The 24589-nt window shown below is 48.8% G+C and overlaps 1 protein-coding gene across 1 annotated transcript in view; it reads left to right on the top strand.

Annotated features, from left to right (window-relative positions):
- Window positions 1-49: 49 nt before the first annotated feature.
- NRP2 (neuropilin 2) overlaps window positions 50-24589 on the top strand; it is a 117945-nt gene continuing 93405 nt past the window's right edge. Inside the window, exons 1-2 of the mRNA XM_077770180.1 lie at window positions 50-758; window positions 15118-15295. Coding sequence (XP_077626306.1) covers window positions 686-758; window positions 15118-15295 — 251 coding nt within the window. The 5' untranslated portion in view covers window positions 50-685. The remainder of the gene's footprint in view (window positions 759-15117; window positions 15296-24589) is intronic.

Genomic DNA, 24589 nt, shown 5'->3' with positions numbered 1-24589 from the left:
GCGAGCCCAGCCGCCGCCCCCCCGCCAGCAGCAGCAGCAACAGCAGCCGCCGCCGCCGCCGCCGCCGCTTCTTTCCTCGGACTCCCCTCGGCAGGCTGGCCGCGCGGGTGTAGTCGTTGGGAAGGCTCCCGCTAGGGCAACCCGGCGACGGCAGGAGCTGGGAGGCCGCCTCTCCCACTCGGGCCGTCCGGCGGTCGGTGCCTCCGCCCGCGTGTCGGTCCCGGGTGCCGGGGGATGAGTGTCAGTTTACGCCTCTGAGATCACACAGCTGCCTGGGGGCCGTGTGATGCCCAAAGCAAGTCTGGGCTTTTATTTTTATTATTATCATTATTTTTTTACGCTTGGCTTTCGGGAAATTTTCGTGATGTTGTAGGATAAAGGAAATGATACTTTGAGGAACTGGAGAGGACATAGATGCGTTTTGTTTTTAAGAGAGGAAACCCGTCCCCCCTTCCCGGCTTGCTCGCGCTTTGCTGATTTCAAGAGCCACCCTCCTCTTAGGTGAGAATCCAGCAAGAATAAAGGTGAAGACGGGCCGTCAGGACCCAGGAGGGAAACACTGACCATTAGAAACCTTTGCAGAAGACACTGTAAGGAAGAACGTAAGAGAGAGAGAAACACGAAAGACTTAAAATTATACAAGAAATCTACAAATCCAGCTCTGGAGAAAGCCTCCTTCTCCAAAATGGATATGTTTCCTCTCACCTGGGTTTTCTTGGCTCTCTACTTTTCAGGACACGAAGTGAGAGGCCAACCAGGTAAGACCCTAAAAGTTTTTTTTCTGTTCATTTCAACATGCTTTTCCCTTTAAAAGCAACCGCTCATACTGGCCACACAGAACGGCATAGAAGGAGGCTCCCTCAATACTAGATAATTTAAAGAGAGATCCCAGCCGGCCCTCCCTATACCACCACCTCTTCTAAAACCCAACTTTTCTCTCCTGCTAGCTGTGTGTGTGTGTGTGTGTGTGTGTGTGTGTGTGTGTGTGTTTTGAAACATAGACAGAATTTGGCGGTGTTCAGATGTCACATATGGACTGAATCAAAGGTTTAAAAATACTACAAAGCCTCTGCATTACAGTTTTTGGGATTTTTCCCCCTGTCTTGAGGCAGAACACATCTCCCTTGAGTTTCTTCAACCTAGCCAGTGAAATATAAATCATTTGCATTCTCTCCACTTAGCTCCATTGAGCAATGTTAACTGAAGGGCTTGGGAAAGACAAGAGTCTAGTTTTGGTTTCCCAATACTGTGGATTCTTTGCTGAATGTGTGGATTCGCCTCAGAATTCTAGGGCTCTGGCTGATGGAGTAAGTTGGCCTGCGGCTGAGCTGGGGGCTTGGGGCTGAGCTGGGCACTGCTGGTTGGCCCTGCTCTCTTTCCTGCATCCATGTGTTTTCTGGGAAAGTAAATCATGTTCTTTGAAAAATTCGTATTAGATAAAACAGACTGCGTGGCCTTCGAAGGTCTCTTACTCTTGTGAAGTGGTTAGAAACTTCTGAGTGGAATTTGTTCTCAACCACTGCCAAAAAGGGTGTGTGGACAGACTGCAGAGATAAGAACTGCAAGGCCCAGAACAGTCTGGGGCCAGTATTTGGCAGCAGGGAAGAGGGCTGGCAAGGGGCACCCTGCCTGAGAAGGGATTTCTGGTTGCAGGGAATCTGGTGGGGCTTGTCCTTCCTTCCCCACACCGCTCTCGGGGGTGAACCTCTCTCCCCTCTGAGAACAGTGCCTGGAATCTGACAAAACTCTTGGAAGCTGCTACAGGTGATTGAGAATGGGGAAGCCATCTAGGGAGGAAATAGGGAAAAGAGAAAGAGGAGATAAAGCCTCCCTGAAGTGCCCTTCCCAGAAGGCACCTCCAAGGCTATGGCCGCAGTGGAGGAGCTAACCCTTTGCAGCTCCCCGGGCATGCTTCCCGCCCCTCATCCCAGCGGGCTGGTGGGTCCTGTGGGAGCCTAAGGGGAAGCGTTGTGCCTGGTGCCCTGGTTCTCACCGCCAACACACCCCATTTAAGGTTGAGTGTTTATTAGAAGGGACGGAAGGCTGAGGAATGCCCTTGCTGTGGAAATCCACACGTTTGCTGCTCCTTCTCTGCCATAGCTGGTCTTCAGGGCAGCTGCAAATCGTATCAAAGAGATGGGTGCAGGTCCCACTCGGGGAGATTTCCTGTGTCTCCCCATTCCCTCTTGCCTTAATTCTAAGTTCCCAGCTTGAAGCGAAATTAAATTACCTCCCACAGACCTAGGTGCTGCATAAATTATGTATGTTTGTGTGATTCGCTGTGTATGTGTATGTATGTGTGTGTGTGTGTGTGCGCGCGCGCACGCGGTGAAGATGCCCACGGTATATTATGTATTCAGGCACGGACTCTAGTAGGCCCTGGCGAGCGCGCGCACACTGGGGCACACACTGGCTCGCGCGCGCGCGCGCGCACACACACACACACAAACACACGCAGACCACACAACTTAAGGTTATGTGTGCTCTGCGGCGCGGGAGGGGCCGTGAACACTCAGGGGCCATCTCCTACCCCAGATGTTCGCACATCTGTCCCCGAGCTCTGCGCGAAGTGTACGTGTGTGTGCGACACCCGCTCGAACCCACTCCCGCTCTGCCACCTGCCTTTCGCGCTCTCTGCAGAGCCCCCTCCCACCCTCGCCCGGGGCCGCGCTGCGTCACTTCTAGAGAAGCCCAGAGGCGCGGTGCGCGGGACAAGTCGTCCACTACGACGCTGCCGCAGCAGCCTCACTGCCGGGGTGGAACCACCTCGTGGGACGCGGAGCTGGGACCCGCCCTAGGTGGATATTCTCCAGCCCCTTGAAAGAACGATCGCAAGCCGCGGGCAGCTCCGGCTTCCTGTCGGAGCACCAGACTGGCACCCGGGGAGCTGGCAGCGGGGGGTAAAGGGCGAGGCCCTGCTAGCCCTCTGACTCACCCGGCGCGCGCCTGCCGGGAGGGGGCTGAGCCCAGCCCGCGGCGGCGGCGGCGGCGGCGGGAACCCGTTCCGAGAAGNCGCGCCACTTACACTGCCTCTAGGAGCGCCCAGCGCCCGCCGGTGCGCCTGAGCAGGTGAAGAGCACGCGGCGTGCTGGCATCCACGTGGTGGGGACGTGGTGGGGACGTGGTGGCCCCCCAGCCCGCCCCACCCCTCGGCGCCGCCTCTAACGCCGCATCGATTTGTTTGGGCTGAGCAGCAGAAACACAGCCGCACGATCCATAAACATTCTATTAGGCAAAAATATTACGAGCGAAGGCAAAACCAAGGCTCGAGCCCCGGAGAAGTTGGGCGCCTCCAACTCCTCTAGCCTGGTCCCCTCCTCCTCCTCCTGACTAAGGACACCCCCAGGGAGAGGCCTGCGGCATTGCCTCCACGCTGCCCACTGCCGGAAAGTTAAGTCGCCGCCGCGGTTCTCTGCTCGGGAGAATCCCCTGCAGTCGCCGGCGCGGTCCGCCTCCCCTCCCCCGCCGCCTCGCTCCTTGCTTTTCCACGTGAGAAAAAGAAACATTCACGGCCGCTGCTCCATTTTCACTGATGGATTTCTTTTTAATATCAACACAGGTTAATGGAGGCGAGGCGAGCGGTGATTAAACGGCTGCCCCCACCCTTTGCCTCAGGCTGACTGCACCGCAGTTTTTCCAACCGGGTCCCAGGCGCCCGGCGGCTGGGTGGGAGACACCCGCAGAGCCAACGTCCCGGGGCTGGCGGGGGGGTGGGGGGAGGTGGAATGAACCCGCTGCTCCTCTGGGAACCGTGGGGGTGGGGTGGGAATCGGCTTTCCTGGCAAGCTTAGGGGATCCAGCTCATCCTTGTCGCAGCTTCTGCGGCTCTGGTTGAATTTCTCTAGAAGGGGAGGGGATCCACACTCTGGTTTACTGGCGTGTGCTCAATGCTCGCTGCCCTCCCTCCACCTCCTTTCCTGTCGGTTTCAGACAGAGCAGAGCCCCCTGGCGCTGGCCACTCCTTGTCAGCGCCTGGCCTCGAAACCCTTTTGCTAGAGTTAATGGGGGTGGGGGTCTCGGGTTTGCTCAGATCATTCAAGCCCTGACAATGGGTTTCTTCAGATCGTGGCAACTCCCAGCCCCAACGCCCCTCCTCCGGGACACACCGCTTGGGGCGCAAAGAACCCGGACCCTATAACCAACAACCTTCCCCCGCACCACCCCGCCTCTGAGCTTTGATCTGTGCTTGGTTTTAAACACCATTGCCATGGACACGGGCAGACCCGGTCAATCAACCTTGCGTCCAGAATGGATGATCAGATAAGAGGTCTAAATGGTCTGTGGGAGATACCTCTGGGTTTAAACGAATCCTAATAGAGAAGCAGTGACGTTCCAGGCGCCCATATAGGGCAGAAGTTCTTTTTTAGCCTGTCTCCCCAAAATGCGGGATGATTCTGGCCAGGTAGAGGTATAATAATTTTTGAGCAAAAGTGAACTCCTAGATTGTACACAGACAGTCTGCTCTAGGCTCTGGGCTGGTCTCGTGCCCACGTTCAATGCGTGCCCAGTAAACTTTACCCCATAAGCAGCCACTGGAGGTAATGAAGCTGTTACCAACTGCCAACAGAGCACACAGTGCAAACCAGTGGAAAGAAGAGAGCTCCCCGTGAGTGTTCCGGGCAAGCACCTTCTTGTCCAGGATGTGCCCGGTAGAATTGTGAATGCCCAAGCTGCACTGCTGGCTTGGACTTTGATGTTATTCTGCAGAGCCCTCAGATTAAGTCAGAGCACACAACTGGCAAAACGGAAGGTTGGAAGGCTGCAGTGGCTGGAACCCCAGACAATCTATCTGGAGTCCCAGACAGGACTCCTGCTGTCTACCAAATGGCTCTCCTCCCCTGCTGTCGAATGTAAACTCCGCATTCTGCAGCCAGAATGGTCAGTTCCTATCTTGGTAGCAGAGAAAAAGTTAGGAGTCCAAATGCTAATCCATATGCAATGGGGCATGAATGTAAGCAAGGGCAGAGAAGGGTCTGGGGGCATCACTGGGAAGAAACGCCATGCACTCAGGTGATTCTGAGGCCCATACCTGCTATCTTTCATTTCATTCAACTACTCATTAATCAAGAGAATGAGCTGACTCTGGGTGACCAGTGTGGGACAATTCTTGGTTGACTGAATTCAGAGCCAAGTTCATTGGTAAAAGTTTTCAGAATAAATTCCCCAAAAGTCAAGGGAAAGATGAGGAAATAGAACTGAGATTTTCCTTTTTTAAAAGATGGAGCAGAATCATAATACCTTTTTATTTCTTGCACGGAAGCAAAAGGACTTGAAAAGTAACATCTGGGCAGCAGTTTATGTTATCATTAACATATTTTAGGTATTTTATCATTTGACCTTTATTTGCCACTGTATAATCTTTGAGGGACCCTCCTTGAATGGCAGACATGAATTTGAGCCCCAGAAGTTAGTCTTTGTACCTTTCCTTACAGGTTAGGAATTCACTTTTCTTCCTTTTCTTTTTTTGATTAACCCATTCATGGAAGAGACTGCAGAAGTTGGTCCTAGAAAGCCTACAGCATTTTTTAAAGCTTTATCTGCCCTGATGAGAAATGGCCGAGGGGCTTCATGGTTTCATTAGCTAACAGGATTCGATGAGGCTGGATTCCTGGACACAGTGGCCCTGTAGCATGGCTGGCCCTCTAGGAGAAAGCATCTTCTGAAGGTTTAGGAAGCTGTCAAGTTTAGATAAGGCTGAGCTCCTATCCTATGGGACCTTGGTTGTATTAATAAGAAGAAATTAATTTTTAACCACTGGGAATGTTGCCAAATTATGTGACCTTTGGCAGACCAGCTGTGCTATAAAAATAAATCCCCCATTTCTGAAAATGCTGCTCCTATGCAGTAGAACAATAACAATGTGGCATTTAGGATAGGGTTGAGTGGGGTTGAGAAAAGGAGACAAATGGGAGTTACCAGCAAAAAAACCCCTCAATGTTGTAACACATGGTTTCAGAGCCGAAACATCTATCCACACCACCCTCCCTCTGCCAGGGACATACGTTGGTTTTTCCAGGACACAGAAAAGACATGCAGGGTGACAAGGAGCCGGGTGCCAGCCTGCGCAGGGAGTGGAGAAGGTGCTATGTGCTTCTAGCCCTCCCCACAGCCTAGCCTTGAACACATCTCTCATTGTTCATGCAGACAGATTACTGGCACAGGAAGAGAAAAGGGAGTTTTCACACACGCAAAACATTTGTCTTTCCCTGCATGGCACTAAATAAGTTTGTCACAGAGAGGTTTTGGGGAGCCCTTCTTTGGGCTTCCCAGCTTCTGAGGCCTGGAAGCCAGACTGCCTGGGTTTAAAATCCAGCGCAGCCATTTGCCAGCGCTGTGGTCCCCAACACTTAATCTCCCTGTGCCTCAATTTCTTTATCTGTGAGGTATGTTTGATAGTAATACCTGCTCCATAGGTGTTTCTTTTTTCTTTTGTTTGTGTGTTTTTGCACTGTGCCAGATTATGTACACTACTGTTCGGTCCGTATCAAGCCCATTCTGAAAGTATTTAATCTTCAGAGCAGCTTCAGTGACGTTAACTGTATCTCATGATCACAGAAAGCACATTATAACCATTGCGGTAAGTTTATGTTATTTTTATGAGTATTTTTAATAAGTAAATAATTATTCACTCCCGGCTCTTACCCCACTGAACGTTTGTCTGTGTTTTATAAGCTTCAGATGATCTCTCAGCACACTGTTCTTCAGAGAGCAATATTCTTTGCTGGATTTTCATCTTAGATTTACTCCTCGTTGCATTCTTTTCTCTCCTTGTTCTGCTTCCACTGTTCTCATCTCTTATTTTTTTTAAATCTCTCCCCTTCCCTCCCTTTCCCCTTCCTCTTCCCCTTCCTCTTCCCCTCCCTCCCCTCACGGAAAGTGTGCTCAGCAGGGAGCACTGTGTGGAGGGTGCTCCCCTGAATGTGCAATAACTTCTACTCTGGCGTTAAGGCCCCTCAGCAGCTGAACTCAAGAAAGTCATCATAAAGACAAAATGGCTTTTACCCAGCAAGACTCTTAATAATCCCATTTCCCTCTGGCTCTTCATAAGAGTCATGATCTAATCAATAAAAGGGAGGGGAGGGTCTGGGAATAACAACAGGAGAGCTCGCCGCACCAGTGTGCCGTGGACGGGGCTGCTGGCCAGCTTAATGCACATAACCAGTGATAGCCTGCTCAGCGCCTCTAAGGAGTCTGATAACCAGCGATCAGGGTTCTGGCCAGTCTTTCAGCAAAGAAGATAGAGGGAATTGCAAATTACTGGGCTGAGCAGTAATAATAATTGCTTTGATAAAGGGGAAAAAATAAAACAGATGTGCCCTAAAGGCATAATGGGGGCCAGGGGAAGGGAGATGGGGAGATGTAAGTAGCGAGAAAGGAACGGAAACCCAGCAAGAGATAATCTGTTACCGGCAAGCAGCTTAGTGATGAAGTAGTAACGTGCATCTCCCTGTTGCTACTGACAACAGATATCTAGAACTCACCTTTGCAAGAGTGAGGGAGGCAAAGAAACCCTCAGATAAATTATTTTTACCATCATTAGGATTAAAAGGTAAATATCTTTTGAACTGCATCATTATTATCGGAGCTTTAGAGTGTCTTTGGAGACATGGTTCACATAACTCAGCCCTGACTTATGACCAGGGATTATTATTCCAAACAAGGTAACTGAAACTCGCAGTTCGCCACTAAAAAATCTTCGCATTTAATAGCAGCTGTGGGTTGGGAAAGAAGGGTCGTACTAGAGAAGCAGAATGATTTGTGATGAGGCTTCGTCAAGAGTTTGTGATACTTCTGGTGATAACGTTAGCCAGCTGGTAACTGAATAACTCACCAAACCTCACAGACTCTGACTTTTGGGAAAGACTCGGAGTCTGATTCTATAAAGACTCGGAGTCTGATTCTATAAAGTTCACCAAAGGCAAATGAGGAAGGAGTCATCCCCTCGAGTTGCCGTGGTTGAGCAGAACCGACAAGGCCTTCCGGAGCCCTCACACACCCTAGAAGACATTCAAGAGCTTCAGTCTCAGTCAGGGAGGTTCGAGACAGGGAGGGGGTAACAGTAGTCTTGGTGTGAGACACCAGGGAGAGCCGAGGTCACAGCTGAGCCTGGATGGAGAGGATGGATGGGCTTTAGAGCTGGAAAAGGTGTACAGGGGAAGATGGGAGCAGAGGAATGGATACTGGTTTATTTGGGGAACACTCAGAAGCTGCAGTTGAGACTGTGTGGAGGGAAATCATTGCGAATAAGGTCGGAAATGATCGGTTCGGCTCAATGCAAGGCCCCATTGCCAGGCCAAGGGGGTTGGATTTCATTCACTAACCAATGGGGAGCCATTGATGTTTCAACATAAGCCTTCAGTTAATCAAAATAAATGAAAAAAAATATTATATTACCTTTTATTCTCTTTTGGTTTTTGGAGAGGCCTCAAAATTATTCTTCTTCCATTTCCTTCCCCAAATGTCTGTTGAAGTGGTCAGGAATTGTAATCCCAGATCTCTCATCAATGGCATCAAAATTGCATTTGCAATGAGGGCTGGAAAGGAGTGGACATAAATATAAACTAATGATATTATATTGGCTGCCCTATTGGAATTGCATTTGTTTATGATATAAGATGACAAATAACAAGGTTACCACAGGTGGCATGATTCGAGGTCAGAGGAGGTAATCGCATCAAACGTACATTCTAACAATTAAATGAAGGTTCATTTTTAGAATCCAGATTAAGGGGGAAAGACTTTCCAAAGGTCCTATTTCCAGACCTGATTTCCAGTTCTGCTCTCGCTGAATCCACGGGAAGTGTTTCCGAAGCAAAAGCCTGCCTGGCCCCTCACTCCTTTCTCCACGCTCATGTGCTGGCCTCAGTCCGTCGCTCTCATCCCCTCCTTCCTGTCGTCCCAGAGGTTCTTTTATTCAGATTTTGAACTTTATCACTGCGAAAGTTCACAGGGATTTCCATTTGCTGTGCCTTCAGGAGTACATCACTCACTGCCACCCGGCCCCATAAATTGAATAGATTGCATCCCTTCCCAGTTGCCTTAGGAAGTGGTCAAACAGCCGCATTCCTAGGCTGATGGATTGGTTCATTTCTTCCCAGCTTAAGCCAAGATACAGATTTTATGAGACTGTCTTGTGACAGACTGAAGTCTCTTTGAATAAAACAAAATCCAGCCTCGGCTCACAGAAATAACTCTTAAAAAGCAGCTTATCCAGGGTTAGTGAGCAAAATTTGGTTAAAACCCTGAGCGGAGGACTTAGATGATTCAGTCAGGCAAGGGATTTGAAGAAACTCTTTTTGGGCTTTCCTTTTATGTGCCACTGTTGTTGACATGCTCACACACAGAGCTGCACATCCACACTATTCATCAAGTATGCAGCCACAGACTCAGTTAAGGAGAGAAACACACGTCAGTAGAGTTAATGTGATTAAAAGAGACATTTGAACTCTCCATAATGCAAGACAGGAAAGTCCGTCGGAAAAATCCTAGAGGTGGCTTCAAGGCTTACCAAACAGAGCGAGCAGGAGTAACACCTCAAATAAATGTCTTGTTCTCTAGGAAGGGAGACAAATTTTTAAATTTTGGGGTCCATCTATTTGGTTCTAGGATCTTTTCCTCACCTCATTATACAGGCTTTGAATTTTAGAACTGGAACCGACCTTTAGAATCACTCCCCTCATTTTACAGATGAGAAAACAAAGGCTCAGAGATGTTTACTGACTTACCCAAGGTCACACAGCTTGCCCTTGGTGAGACCATGTTGAACATAAGACTTCCTGCTAGTCAAGGGTCAAGGTGAGAACCGTCTCTCTTTTTAAGTGGGAGAAAGAGCTTCCTCTTTGCCTTGGTACTAATAATTTAAAGAAGGAAATGCTATAGAAGCAGAAACTGGACGGGCTTATGCTGTGGATAAAGGATAGATTATATAATAAATAAAGTATCGTATTTTCACAGGACATGAGACTGACTGCTTTTCTCCACCAAGTATATGGCCCTCAGGTACATACAAGAAATAGATGTTTGGAGTGCCCAGGTGGCTCAGTTGGTTAAGCATCCAACTCTTGATTTCAGCTCAGGTCATGATCTTGCAGTTAGTGAGTTCCAGCCCCACATCGGGCTCTGTGCTGCTCGTGTGGAGCCTGCTTGGGATTCTCTCTCCTTCTTCCTCTGCTCCTCCCCAATTTGCTCTCTGTATCTTTCTCAAAATGAATAAAAGTGAACTGAAAAAAGTAGACGTCTTCTAATCCGTCTACCCCTTCTCTTTTACAAGGCATTTTAAAGTAACAAGGGAACTGATATCTAGTTCAGTGGGTTTCAAACCCTGTTCCAAGAAGCCCGATCTTATAGCGAAAGCCCCTCGGAGGTGATGAGGGAACAGTGGGGCCCAGACTCGACACCCTTCTGGCCTCCCGACCTCCTGCATCCAAAAGAGCTCCGCTTCTATCTGCTTTGGACATTGGGAGTTCTGGGCAGTTTCATTCAAGGAGAAAAAGAATTTTGAAAACTACACGCTTAGTTCAATCCACTCATTGAATTACAGTTTAGGAAGCTGAGACCCAGGAAGGTCACCAAGAATCCAAGTGCTGTGTCTCCTCTTGCCACTGTCAGACCATCCTACCTCCCCACTTCGTTATCCCAGACCCACCTCAGACAGCAACCAGCCTCTCCAGTCCCACCTTCAGCCAGTCCTAAACTTCCGTTTTTGCCGAGGACTTTTTCCTTCAGCTGGGCTAAACCAGGTGATCTGGCTTTTCTTCTTTGCTATGAGGCTGTCAGCTTGCTGTCACCTGGTGTCACCTGGTGTCTCTGCCTGTCCTAAACTAAGCCATTGCAATTCTATTTTTTTTTTCTAGCAGAGAGAGAGACAGCGTGAGCAGGGGAGGGTCAGAGAGAGAGGGAGTCACAGACTGAAACAGGCTCCAGGCTCTGAGCTGGCAGTCAGCACAGAGCCCGACGCGGGGCTCGAACCCACGAACCGCGAGATCATGACCCAAGCGAAAGTCGGACGCTTAACCGACTAAGCCACCCAGGCGCCCCGCAATTCTAATTATTTAAAAGTACTCACAACAGTCAGGCTTCTTTTTAGTGAATATTGCCATCTAGTTTAGGCCATACAGTGTTCCTTTAAAACAACACCGGTTGAATTTACTTAGAAGGCAGAGCAGAATTTTTTTTTAATTTTTTTTTTTATTTATTTCTAGGAGAGAGAGAGACAGCGTGAGCAGGGGAGGGTCAGAGAGAGAGGGAGTCACAGACTGAAACAGTCTCCAGGCTCTGAGCTGGCAGTCAGCACAGGGCTCCAGGCTCTGAGCTGGCATTCAGCACAGAGCCCGACGCGGGGCTCGAACCCACGAACCGCGAGGTCATGACCTAAGCGAAAGTCGGACCCTCAACCGACTAAGCCACCCAGGCGCCCCTAGAGCAGAATTTTTTTTTAAAGATTTTCTTTAACTCCTGTGACTTCCTAAAAATCTGGTGTCACGGAGGAACTATGCTTTGTCCTAATTGGGTTCCACAGGAGGGCAGTTCCTTTGGAAGCCGGCAGAGCACCTTAGAGTTGTAAGTGGGTGAATACAAAGTCCCTTTCCCAAGACCAGATGCCCGCTTACATGTAGGCACCATCAGATGGTACTTAGGTGAGTAGCAAAACAAGGGCACTGGAGGAAGAGAAAAAACAAACAAAAACAAAAACAAAAAGAAAAAAAAAGGAGAGAGAAAGATAAAGATGTCAGAAATAATCTGACATTTCACATGTCAAATAAAAACACCTAAATACTCATCTTGGGGGCAAAAACAATCAGACCTTTGTGACTTTAGGACTTTATTTCCAATTACATCTAGAGGTGCCACTTCAATCCTTTTATTCTTGGGCCTTTGGGTCTTTATCTGGCCTGAGCTGACTCATCCCTCAGACTTCCCTCCCAGATGTAGGAGAAAACCCGATCTGAACAGCCCAGGCCTGGGTTTGCCTGCTTCGCTTTGGGACATGAATTTGCCCCAGGTGAAAGGTATTCGCAAAGTAGTTGGAGAAAGAAGTTCCTTGTCAACTCACCAAACAGGCTCAGTTGCTTAGACTTCACCAGGGTCAACTTCCCTTCTGTGTGTGGAGACTGGCCTAGAGGGGTTTGCCCTTGCGTTCAACTCTCTTTTGCCTGGGCTGGACTCCTCTGAGACAGGACAGAGAGCATTTATGCTGTTCCTTCTGGGACACAATATGGGCCTCCAGAGTAGTAGATGGTATAGCTCTTCAGAAGAAAGCCTAGCTGATTTTGGTTGGGGTGTGTTTGTGTTTAAGAAATGAAGGGTCCCCAAACCTGGATATGAAATATCAATTATCAAGGGGAGGTGTAGAGGGATTAAGTGTGTTTTCCTTACAAGTTTTACTGATATCTTTCACGAATTCGGTTCTCTCCAAAAAAAATAGAGACAGAAATTCTAGTATTTATCTTGGTGGATGTATGTCTGTGCAAATGATGTGTGATATTTTATGAGAGGGTGTGAAAGTGTGTGCAGGACTGAAGTGTGACTTTCTAATATGTCTGCATACCCGATGTGTGCACAATAGCCACGTCTGTGTGTGTTTCTGAGTGTGAGTGCCATCCACACGAGAATGTGAGTTCATAAATGTTTGGATCTCGAAAGGGTTAACTACACAAAAGCAAAGTCGATGTTTTAGTGAGTTTTCAAAAATATTAATAAAGCGCCTTGATTTTCTTCCGGGTAAAGAAAGGACAGAAAAAAAGAAACGTGTTACTCCTTTATCTTTCAGTTAAGTTTTTACCGTGGAAAATACAGACTATCAGCTCTGGGTTCTATATCGTTCAGAAATGTTTTCTGAGTGGGAAAATGATTACTCCTGGTGTGGGTGAGAAATGAAACCTGCATATGAGGAAGTTTCCTGTCTTTATTGCTGATTATGTGTGCCCGGTCTAATTACTGAAAGGCTGAACTTGGGGGGGGTGAGTGGAAAATTGAGGAGGAGAAGTTCTTCTTTCAGGAGCAGCTGGACAGAAGCAGGGCAGGGGTGGGAGAAGGGGGTGGGGGTGATATGGAAACCATAACAGTTACTAAACAGGAGCTCAGCTCAGATTCCTTCTGCTGAGCTCCAAGGCGAGAAGTGTGGTTTGGGGTGAGTGTGCAGCAGGGCGGTACTGGATGGCAAACTAGCTGGCAGAGGAGCGGACCCGGCTCCAAAATTCCCTCTCCTGCCAGCTCGGTAAGAGCAGCTGGTGATCGAAGCTCCCACACCTCTGCTTTCTCAGAGGGTCCCTCTGGGCCAATTTCACATGCATGAGCCAGCACCCAGGGGCCACAGTTTGACTTGCTGGAAGGTGCTAGGCGCCCAGCATGGAGGTGGTGCAGGCATCCGGGCAGCCTCTGAGGTGTGGCCGCAGGGGAGCCGACCCCTGACTGCTGGCCTCCCCTCTCGCTGTGCGGAGGGCTGGGCCCATTGTCCTGCTGGACTGGGGAGGGTGCGGGGTCATTAGTTAGAGGATGATGTGGTTGCTACTAGCCAGAGGAAATGGCCTGCTTTTGTTTTCCACCCAGTAGGAAATGGAACCTGAATCCATTAGATTCTGGGCAGTTCAACACGGCACAGTTTGAGCTCTCGGAGGCACGGTGCCTAAAAGGCTACTTGTGTGGATTTGTGTGTCCCAAACACCATTGTGCGGCGTGCCCATCTTTTATGCATTTAAAGTCTGTCAGGCTGGTAATCTAAAGCAGAGGTCTGGAAGACAGTAATGCCAACAGACATGGGGAATAGTAAAGTGCACCTGTAGAGTTAAAAAATGCATGACCCTTTCCCTCAAAGAGGGAACACAGGAGAAAGACCCCGTCCTGGAGGGCGGCTGCTGAGCCGTGATACATAATTCACGGGCCCATGCTGCTCCATGCAGATGGCGATATTAACTTGTGATTGATGCTAAGAAAGGGATACATCTCAGGAAGGTCTCCAGGAGGCTTCTGAATATTTCCAGGTCTCTTGTGCCTTCCCATCTTCTGTTCTACTATGGTATTAAGCAAAACCCCCATTCCCCAGGAACCCCTCCTGGGGATTACAGAACTTCACTCCCAAATATATGAGAGTCTTCAAATGTCATCGCCCACCTTTCCTGCCTTTGAAGTCGCCCCCTTGCCTCCTGGTTCACACGGAGCTGTTTACCTCCAGCCAGGCACGCTGGGAAGGTGGGGGCCGCCACTTCCCCTGCAGCCTTCTTTCAAGCAGCGGGTTACTGGTGGCTGCTGGACAAAGCAGCAGCACACCCTGGTGGTGGTGACCAGGCAGGAGGGACAGTGGGTAGAAAGCAAGAGAAAAACACAAAGCACTTTTGTCGAAACTCTGAGGTCAGAGCCAGTGAATTCTCCAATGCAGATTTTTCCACTCGGTCTATAATGAAATAATAAATCAAATTTGTGGTGTATATGGAATTAAATGTTTGGCGTTTTTGCTGTTTCTTTCTTTAAAAATAAAAGAAGAAGAAGAAGAAGAAGAAGAAGAAGCTAGAATCACCCTCCAGGGCCCGTTCTGGCCCAAAGCTGGAAAGGCTTCCTTCCCCATCACGTGTAATTGTTACCAGGCTCGCTTGTGGGTCGGCACCACAAAACCGCTATTGTCAGTTCCTGGAGCCGTTACTTCTGGCCGCCTGGGCTGGGCTGGGAGACACTGAATGAAACGAAGGATTTATGAGATAAAGATAGAGATGAGAGGTTTGAGCAAGAGGAAGACAGGACAAGGAGGGAGACAGGAAAAGGCAGGGGGCATGTTACGTTTGCAGCTCTCTTGTGTTTTTAATCTCAGACCACGTAATTAGGAATATTTATGATCATTTTCTGGAGTATTTTCATTCGAGGAGTGCTTGCGATTATGAGCACATCTGTGTGTGTGTGTATGTGTGTGGCGTGCACACACACACACGCGCAGTTGGGTGAGTGGGGTGGAAAGGATGAGCTGAAATAATCTCTTCCACTGAATGAGTAAGTAGGTTAGTCTTCTGGACTGCCATAAAAGGTCTGTAAAGCGGTTTTAATCAGCCACTGGTAGCAAAGAGAAACAGGGAGGGGGGGAAAGGCTGTAGCATATTTGAAGTTCTTTGGGTTCTTTGCCTTCTCTTTCAGACTCAGCCTGTGGAGGTCGTTTGAATTCCAAAGATGCTGGCTATATCACCTCCCCAGGCTACCCCCAGGATTACCCATCCCACCAGAACTGCGAGTGGATTGTTTATGCCCCTGAACCCAACCAGAAGATCGTCCTCAACTTCAACCCTCACTTCGAAATTGAGAAGCACGATTGCAAGTAAGCACCATGTTGCGCCGTTGCGTGTCCATGAGGCACACACTCCCCCCGCCCCTGCTCCCCGCCGGCCTCCCTCCCACCACCTCTGCCACCGAATGGCAGGACCCCCTATCCCAGCATCTACTCAACAATGGCCCTGGGGGGAAACCTCAAGATGATGTGTACTTTCAGGGGAAATCAAAGCCTAGTGCATCCCACAGCATGGAGGAAAGAGCCTTCCTGAGTGAAGAGTGTAGAGAATAGCACCCCATCTTCAAAGGGGGCAATGTAGGAGAATTCCATCTGGGGGCAGGGGTGGACTACAAGATGCCAGCCCTTGACCTTGGGATTCACTTTTCCCCTGGAGATCTCCCCGTTTCCACTGCTGCCACCGCACGTAGAAACCCCACCAGCTTCCTTAAGAAACTAGCAGCCAGATCTCCCACGTGGAGACTATCTTTTCACCCAGACCTAGAGGATCTGGCTGCCATTTGATGAAGCAGCAGCAAGAGAGTTAAAAATCTGAGTCTACACTGGTAGGTCCAAGATTCGCATTGACTCTTGTTATCTGTGCTGCACAGGTTAGAGTCCTGAAGCCAGTGATAGCGATTTATTTAACAGACACCGTTCTAATTGCTTTACAAATATCAATCCATCCAGTCTTCACAGTGGCCCTGGGAAGCTGGTGCTGTCAGGACTTGCATTTTGCAGATAAGCAAACTGAAGCCCAGAGAGGTGGTCAGTCACTCAAGACAGCTCAGCCGGTCTCACGGCATCACCCCTGCTGCCCTGGAAACACATAGCTTGGGAGATACCAAGTGGGCATTTAGACACCTGTGAGTGCTTTAGAAACACCTCCTTGACACCGAGTTCCCTCAAATGAAGGTGAAGGAGCAGGTCGCATTGTAATGTCAAGAATATGAACGTGCTCTGTACCACCTAGTGGGCTCTATCTGAAAGTCTTTGCTCATTGAAACAGCAGTGCAAGTTTTCTGTGCAGAAAAGAATGTGCCAGCGATCCTGTTCTGCTCCAGACGTGCACCTGTGATGTGCCACTGCTCTGACATCTGTTCAGTGTACCCTTATAATTCACGAGCAGGCGGGACTTTCCTTGTGGCCAAGGTGTTGCAAGTACTGAAAAAGTAGCGGGGCCGGCTGGTGAGAAAGGTGCAAGGGAGCAGGGCCTCTGTCCAGGCCGGCGCGTCCTTGTGCAGGAGACAAGGCCCCTCTTCAACCAGGGCTAGACTGAGAGGCGGTGAATCAGTGTCACTGTTATCCTCCGGAGAAGGCTTCACACCTACATAATGGCTGTCTCCTAGCAAGAGGTAGTCTTCACTGAAAACCCGAGGGTTTCTGGGATGGATGCTTCATGTGACGAAGAGTCATAAGATGGATTTTCTAATCCCAGACCTCCTCTTGACCCAGTGGATGACACAGGGTAACTCATCGGTTCCTCTTTGTCTGAGTTAAAGGTGCAGCCTGATAACACTTGCACAGCATCTCAAGCTTGCTGATTGCCCGCAGTGGACGTTAGCTAGAGTTTCTATTAGGAGAGCTCCTCTCTCGGGTGTCTTTGCTTCCGGTGCCTTTGGCGGGGCTGCAGAAGGCTGGCACAAACTGCAGCGTAATGCACAGAGAGCTTGGGTCTGGGCTCAGAGAAATTGACTAAGCACCTCTGTCGACTGAGGGCCAAATTCTGTTATGCTTATGCCAGCAAATCTCCCAGGGAAATTGCTAAGAGGTCATCTTATGTATATTCATAGTGGCAGGAGGAGAAGGCATGGCTCTGGGAAGGAAAAGCTCAGGGAGCTGGTGAGCGTGGCTTAACACGTGTTGGGAAGTAGGAAAGGCCAGGAAAACACGCTCCTGCCCTATTTGGGGCCTTGGGGCCGCCTTCCCCACACAGGACTCAGCCCTAGGGATGGGGAGAACTCAGATCGCTGGGGTCTCTGGCAGCAAGAGGGGACAAGGGACAAGGATGTGGCCTCACGCTGGACTTGGAGTAGGGGAAGCAGGCAAGTTACAGGTTATCTTCTGGCTTATCATCCTTACTAAGTGCTTCCTGTTTTTCTCCCCACTCCCCCATGGATGCTTCTGGCTTGAACCAAAAAGGTCAGGAAGGTCAGAAAAAAATCTTTCTGGGGTCTCATTTCCCCAGCGTCAAATTGTCAGGAAGGCTCTGTGGGGTCAAGCCTCCACAGAGGCTTAACCTTGTTCTTAATTCTCTCTCCCTCCCCCCCTTTCCCCCTCTCTCCCCATTTCTCTGTCACTCTTGTTAATTTCTGTTATTTGGAAAGACATATCCGGTTGTCTGAACTCTCTCACTCTGCAAGGTATTCTTAACATTCTTCCCTGGCCATTTGCATTCAGAATAAATAGGCTCCTCCTCCTCCCACTGCCTGTATCTCTTGCTTGTGAGAGGAACAATTAGCCTAATTGAAGTCCTCGAAGTTCTGTCTTGTTCCTTCTCTCTTGCACTCTCCTCTTTTCATTCCAAGGGAGCTCCTGGGTTTGGAAAGCATTTACTACCGAAGGAAATTAGGCTCCTTTCTCTTTTCATTTCCGGTGCATGTTTCGAATTGGACTTGGCTCTCCAGGCCCATAGCGTGGATGCTCACCAAGAGAAAACTGCCAAAGCTGTCCTCCTGATGAGAGGGCACAGCAGCAACACCCCCGCACGCAAGGCAAGTGAGTAAGAGCAGCAGGAAAGAGCTGGAGACAGGGCGGTGGTCAGCACCTCCCCCTCGTGGTTCCCCATCTCCGTCCTGTGTGTGAAGAGGTTGCCCCCCCCCAATCCAAGAATAGGACCCAGCCAGTGGCCCCTGGGCCCTTGGCTCTCTGTCCCTTGAAATCGACAGCCCAAAGGTTGAGGCTGTTGATAAATAAACTCCAGACAGACCTTTTCCCCCTAACGGTCGCTTATTAATTTTGTTCCGTTTAAGCCTGCTGTCTGCATGGAAACTTTCGCTCACAAGCCTCAGCTTTGCCTGAGTCAGTGCAATCCAAGGTCACCGCCATCTGTGGCGAGGTCCCCAACTCCTCCCACAGGCTATTAGCAGGAACTCAAAGCCCCAGCACCCACAGGCTGCTCTGGGGCCTACTCACCACCGGCCGTGGGCAGGGTCCAGAGGCCCTGGTGGCCCTGCCACATTGATGTGGCCAAGGGACCAAAGGGCAGGACTCGGGGCCATCTGAGCAAACAGGGGCAGATCGCCCATTCCCCTGGTGAGGAAAAGGATACTGCTGCCTTTCACCTGAGTCATCAGACAAGAGGCTGAACATTAGGGCTTTAGAAACATGTACACAGAATCGAATCTGTCTCTATTTCTGAAATCTAAAATGTATACATTTTTTAAAAGCCCTCACTCACGTGAGTGTGAAACGTGGCTTATTCATGAGTGCCCACAGGGGCGTGGCATCCTCCCCATTCCAGAGGCTCAAATGAAACCAAAACCGAGACTCTGGGTCCCGTTAAGAGGTAGTTGGTCATTGCCAGATGAGTATCTTTAAAAACATGCTTCACAAAGCGCACAAACCACCAGGAAGACCTGAAAGAACGTTTCTCGTTAAAAAACAATTTTGCTGAGGCGCCTGGGTGGCTCAGTCAGTTGAGAGTCCGGACTACGAGTCCGAGCTCACTGTTTATGGGTTCGAGCCCGACATCAGGCTCTGTGCTGACAGCTCAGAGCCTGGAGCCTGCTTTGGACTCTGTGTTTCCCTCTCTCTGCTCCTCCCATGCTCATGCTCTGTCTCTCTCTCTTTCTCAATAATAAATAAATATTTTTAAAAAAATTTTAAAAACAGTTTTGCTAAAAAAAAACCCACCTGAAGTTTCCACTAATGATTTTATGTGTGTGTTCAGCATAGCGCTATCTTACATACCTTGTGGCACTAAAGAGCGGCACTGAATCAGAGCGAAATTTTTAGATGCCCTAGCATGCTCCTTTAAAGTGCTGATGTCTTTTTTCGAAAGGATTTCTGATAATGAACGTTCTAAGTCATATGCCACACTTCCCTGTTTTCTTAAACAAAACCAATACTAAGGGGAGTCAACTTTTTCTTGATGATTCAGGCTTCTAATTTTATTTTTTCTGTCTTTTTTTTAATAGTTTATTGTCAAGTTGTTTCCATACAACACCCAGTGCTCATCCCCACAAGTGCCCTCCTCCATGCCCATCTCCCCCCTTCTCCTCCCCCCACCCCCATTAGCATTCAAGAGTCTCTCATAGTTTGCCTCCCTCCCTCTCCCCAACTATTTTTCCCCTTCTTCTCCCCCAAGTTCCTCCTAATCCACCTATATCTGCCTGACTTATTTCGCTGAGCGTAACACCCTCAAGTTCCNACATTCCCACCAACAGTGTAGGAGGGTGCCCCTTTCTCCACATCCTCACCAGCATCTAGAATCCTCTGATTTGCCCATTTTAGCCACTCTGACAGGTGTGAGGTGGTATCTCAGTGTGGTTTTGATTTGTATTTCCCTGATGACGAGGGATGCTGAGCATCGTTTCGTGTGTCTGTTGGCCATCTGGATGTCCTCTTTGGAGAAGTGTCTGTTCATATCTTCTGCCCATTTCTTCACTGGATTGTTTGTTTTTCAGGTGTGGAGTTTGGTGAGTTCCTTATAGATTTTGGATACTAGCCCTTTATCTGATATGTCATTTGCAACTATCTTTTCCCATTCCATCAGTTGCCTAATTAGTTTTATGGATTGTTTCCTTTGTCAGACTTCTAATTTTAAACTTCACTTTTTGTGACAGAGGTTAGGTACTGTCCTATTTCAATCAGGTAGTTTGAGGTTTGAGTTTTGGTTGACCGTTTAAACTTCCCAAGACTCAGTTTCCTCATTTGCACAAGTGTGATAATAACTACATGGCAAGATTGCTGCGTCTTGTTTATGTGGATACATGATGAATTAGCCACTGCGTTGGCATCTTTGTACTTTGCCATGGGGAAGTTTGTGACTTTTTCCTATCAGTACTGTTTGTTGCTTGTCACTTCCTGCCTCATGGACCCTTCCTCTTTTGACTTGTTTTATTGTGACTTGACTGATTTGTTTTGACTCTTTTATTGTGTTGCACCTATTTTGCTTCAGAAGGTCTTGCTGTCTATTGGGAAGTTTTGGTGCTGGGGTCTCAGCTCTGCCCCAAGCCAGTGTAACCCCAGAGCCAGCATGTCTGGTTTGCTTCTGTCATTGAGCTCATGGCACAGCAGGGACTGGGGCACATCCCCAGGGACAAAGTATAAGAACATTAGTGCTTGGGGGTTCCTGGCATCAATGGAGAAGCTCAAGGCTTCTTCTGAAAACATCCCCGGAAGCCCACCCATGTTCTGCATATTTGAGGTTTAGGGATTTTTGGCCTCTAGCTAAGTGTCCTGGATAAGCAAGGTGCTCTTGCATTTATTTACGCCCAGCGGAGCCCTCTAAATCTCAGATGATGTGTCTATTTCTACCAAAGTAGGGGACGATATCTTAGAAAGGTAGCAGTTTCCCAGGTTGATAAACGGACTGTAGTAAACAGAGGGAGCACGCCAGACCTCAATAATCTCACCCTCCCCACCCGGCCAGCAATGATTCTCTGCACTCACTGAGCATCCTCAATTCCAGCCAAACAGCCAAAGACAACCTTGTATCTGTATGAGACCCTGTGAGTGCCCAGGGCTTGGACCCTCCTCCCTCTCCCCTCTGCAGTGTCCAGCTGCACACTCCCCTTCTCTTCCCCTCAATTTCCTTGATTCCTCTAGCTCTTTTATGGGTCCCAGTGCTGAATTCCCAGAGCATTGTGTATTGCCTCGATTTGCTGGCTTGCCTTTAGTTTATACGTGGTCAGTGTTGTATTCTGAGCATGTAAATCCTCTAAGGGCATGGACCTCATACTTCATTTCTATACCCCCGGCAGCTGGTCTTGGAGTACTGAGCAGGCACATGCAGATGATTGTTTCACTGGTGTTTTTACACGTGAGATGCCAGGATATGGGTCAGCATGGCATGAACGTGCATTGAAAGGCAGACAAAGCTGTCTTCCTTATTCACCCAACTTGTGCTGTGACAGGAAGATGAGACGCAGGCATATGGAAGTCACTAAGCTCTTTGTGACTCGGCCTTTCACCAGCCAAATGGCAATAGACGATGCATTCAATCATAGTTATTAAACACCTATGATGTGCCACGTGTGATGATCGCGTTGGGAATGCCGAGATGGCACATCGTATTCTTGGTCTTTGTGGAACTTAGAGTTTGGAAGCAAGTAAAAGATATGGTTGGGGCGCCGGGGTGGCTCAATTGGTTAAGCGTCCGACTTCGGCTCAGGTCATGATCTCACGGTTCGTGAGTTCGAGCCCCGCATTGGGTTCTGTGCTGACAGCTGGCTCAGAGCCTGGAGCCTGTTTCGGATTCTGAATCTCCCTCTTCTCTCTGACCCTCCCCTGCTCACACTGTCTGTCTCTCTCAGAAATAAATAAAACATTAAGAAAATTTTTAAAAAATATGGTTATCAGTGATAAAGCTACCACATCTGGAGCATCACCTATGAGCTGGCACTTTTCTAAGTGCTTCACATATATCATCTCATTTGATCCTTGCTTCAAAAAAAATGTGATGTCATCATTAACTCTTCCCATTTTGCAGAAGAAGGAACTTGGGCTTAAAGCAGTTAAGCATCTGGCCCAAGGTCCCACTCGCAGAAAAGGCAGAGAAGGGATTTGAAAACAGAATGCCCTACTTTGCAACCTGTGCTGTTTACTCTTATGCTCTGCTCCCCCCGCCCCCGCCCTCCCAGCACTGTGCACGCTGACTGGGGATATGGTATGGGCGTGTGATGTGAGCCCACAGCACTGAGACCGAGCTTGGGCTGGGGAGATCTGGAGAGATCGGGGAAGGCTCCCTGGAAGAAGTGATGTCCGCACCGATCTCAAAGAAGTTAGGCAGACAAAGGGGGCGTGTGTGTGGCTGGCGATCCAGGTGGACGGCATCAGGCCAGAGACAAAAAGGGAAAGAATTTGATGCCTTTGGGAACAAGAGTAATTGAAGGGTCATCCTTGTGGCTTGCTGATCAACAAAACTTCTCAGTGAAGAGGTACCTGAGCAAAGCTATTGAGTTTTATTTCCTGGCCAGGTGTCTCCCATCTCAGAGAGGGACTGTGGTCAGGAAGTAGGAAAGACTAAGAGTTTAAGGACTCTCTGCTGCTCTCACCCTCCCTGGCCTCTACAATTTTGTACCCTATATCCAGGGACCCACTCCCATCCTCGGGTTAATACCTGAACGTGGGGTTTGGCCTGGAAGAGTCCAGAAAACACTGAATTAAACTCCACTTGACAGTTTACTCCTACACAGCACTCTCTCTGAACACACGTCTCTTTCCTAAGAATAGAGGGCAGGAGGGAGGCCACATTGCCCAAGTGGAGGCGTGATTTCAGCTGGTGTCCACCTGAGTCTCTGGAAATCGACGCAGAGTGTAAATTCTCTGGTTCAGGAGAGTATCTTGCACTCAGGAGAGAGCCTCAGGTTGATTACTCATGACATTATTATAGATTTACTGCCTGCCCAACCACAGAAATATTCTCATTCCCCCAAGGAAACCACGAGTGGCAATTCTCTTCTGTATTGCAACCATCCTGCCTAATGACGGAAACAGACCCTCTGCAGGTGCATGGTGCCAGAACGGATGGCCCCCGGTGCCGTGACTGTGGGGTTCACCTGGCAGCCGACCCCAGGTCACCAACTCTGACCAAGGACTCCACCCAGAACTTAGCTTGCAGAAGAAGCGGGGGAAAAAACATCATAGACTAACTGCTCTCCTCCTCCTACCAAGGTTAAAGAGCAGTTGGGACAAGGGTTATTTTTGGCAGTTTGTTTTTAAATATGCGATGTTGCAATCACAACTCTCCAAATGCAAGCTTCGCTGCGGATGTCCTTCCTAACAATGCGTTTTTATCTCCTGATTGAGAAAATCACTGGAGGTTTTCTCGTACACAATGCCACTTGTTCTGCCTCTCAACCCTGGCACCTTCTCTGAAGCCAGAGGTCCCAGAGGGCAGGCGTCTCACCCCATGTAACTGCGTGTAATTCTCCCAGCTAATTACACTGGGTGAGAGGCTACCTTCAGAAATTCAGTGGGAGCTCAGGGTGTGGAGGGGTTAGAGAGGAGAAGGAAGGAGACCAAGTGAAGAAATGAGATTTTTCTAAAAAGGGATTTATGTATTTCCCTATAGTTATGAGTCCTATAGAAAATAATATGTACTCTTTGTCTTTTTCGGTGACACGTGGATTGAAACCTTTGGATTAAGAAAAACTCCATAGATAATTTAATTCCATTCTTGTACTTCTGCCCGGATAAATCATCCCCGAAAAAAATATATACATATTAGCTGCCCTTGTCTTTCCTTCTAGAAAAGAGCTTCCATAATCGACCTTCATTATAAAACCTAGGGCCTCACAACTCATCTCAGTGATTGCAGAGTAGATGGTTGTATTTAATTTACATAATCAGAATTTTTTTTCCTAGAGGGAAAATCCCTGAAAAATGTTCGCTGGGTCAGAATAAAATTTTAAAAAAGAAGAAGAATGAAAAACGTGTGAACTGGGCTTAGGTTTGAAAAGCTGGCAAAGGACTTCATGCGATAAAATCCACATGATTTTGGATGCTTCCCCCCCGCCCCGACTTCGTAGCCAAGCATCTTGGCGTTCTGTATATATGGGACCGGGTTCTCCTGTTACTCCCATTTAACAGGTAGAAACACTGAGGCTCTTAGAGATCTCACAGATAGTAACGGTAGAACTGGGATCTGACACCCACCACACAGAGCTGCCTTTTTACACCTAGAGCTGTCACCTGCTGTGCCCATGCTTAGGTATCCGGGGCCTCTCTGATTGCCTGAGCCATCCTTGACAAGTCTTTGCTGTTTTTTATTCCTTTTCTTCGCCTCTTCCGGCCACTCGGTCCCCTCTGGATGCCAGCAGGGCAGTCAAGGAGAGAGAGATCTTTCTGTGACTTTAAATACAGGCTGGAGGCCTGACTCTCAGTCGATGNTGAGGGCTAGTAATAGAGTGTCAGCGGAAGTAATTGATTCCTCACACAGAGAGAATTCTGCTGCCTTCAGTGTCAATGGAGCTGAACCAGAGTCTTGGAGGTGAGCGAGACATGTAAACAGTCCATGGCTGAGCTGTCAGGGCGAAGCCAGACACACGGGAGAGCGAGCCAGAGGGAGGACGGTGGAACAAATAATTGTTTTATTGGGAAGGAAAGGAGTAAATAATATTTCAGCCCAGGAATTGGCAGTTCGAAAGAGACGGTTGAGAGCTTGCAGCAGAAGGAGTC

This window comes from Crocuta crocuta, unplaced genomic scaffold (genome assembly GCF_008692635.1).
Source record: "Crocuta crocuta isolate KB4526 unplaced genomic scaffold, BGI_CrCroc_1.0 scaffold478, whole genome shotgun sequence".
In the NCBI taxonomy this organism is placed as follows: domain Eukaryota; kingdom Metazoa; phylum Chordata; class Mammalia; order Carnivora; family Hyaenidae; genus Crocuta; species Crocuta crocuta.
This window is presented reverse-complemented; position numbering and strand designations above follow the sequence as displayed.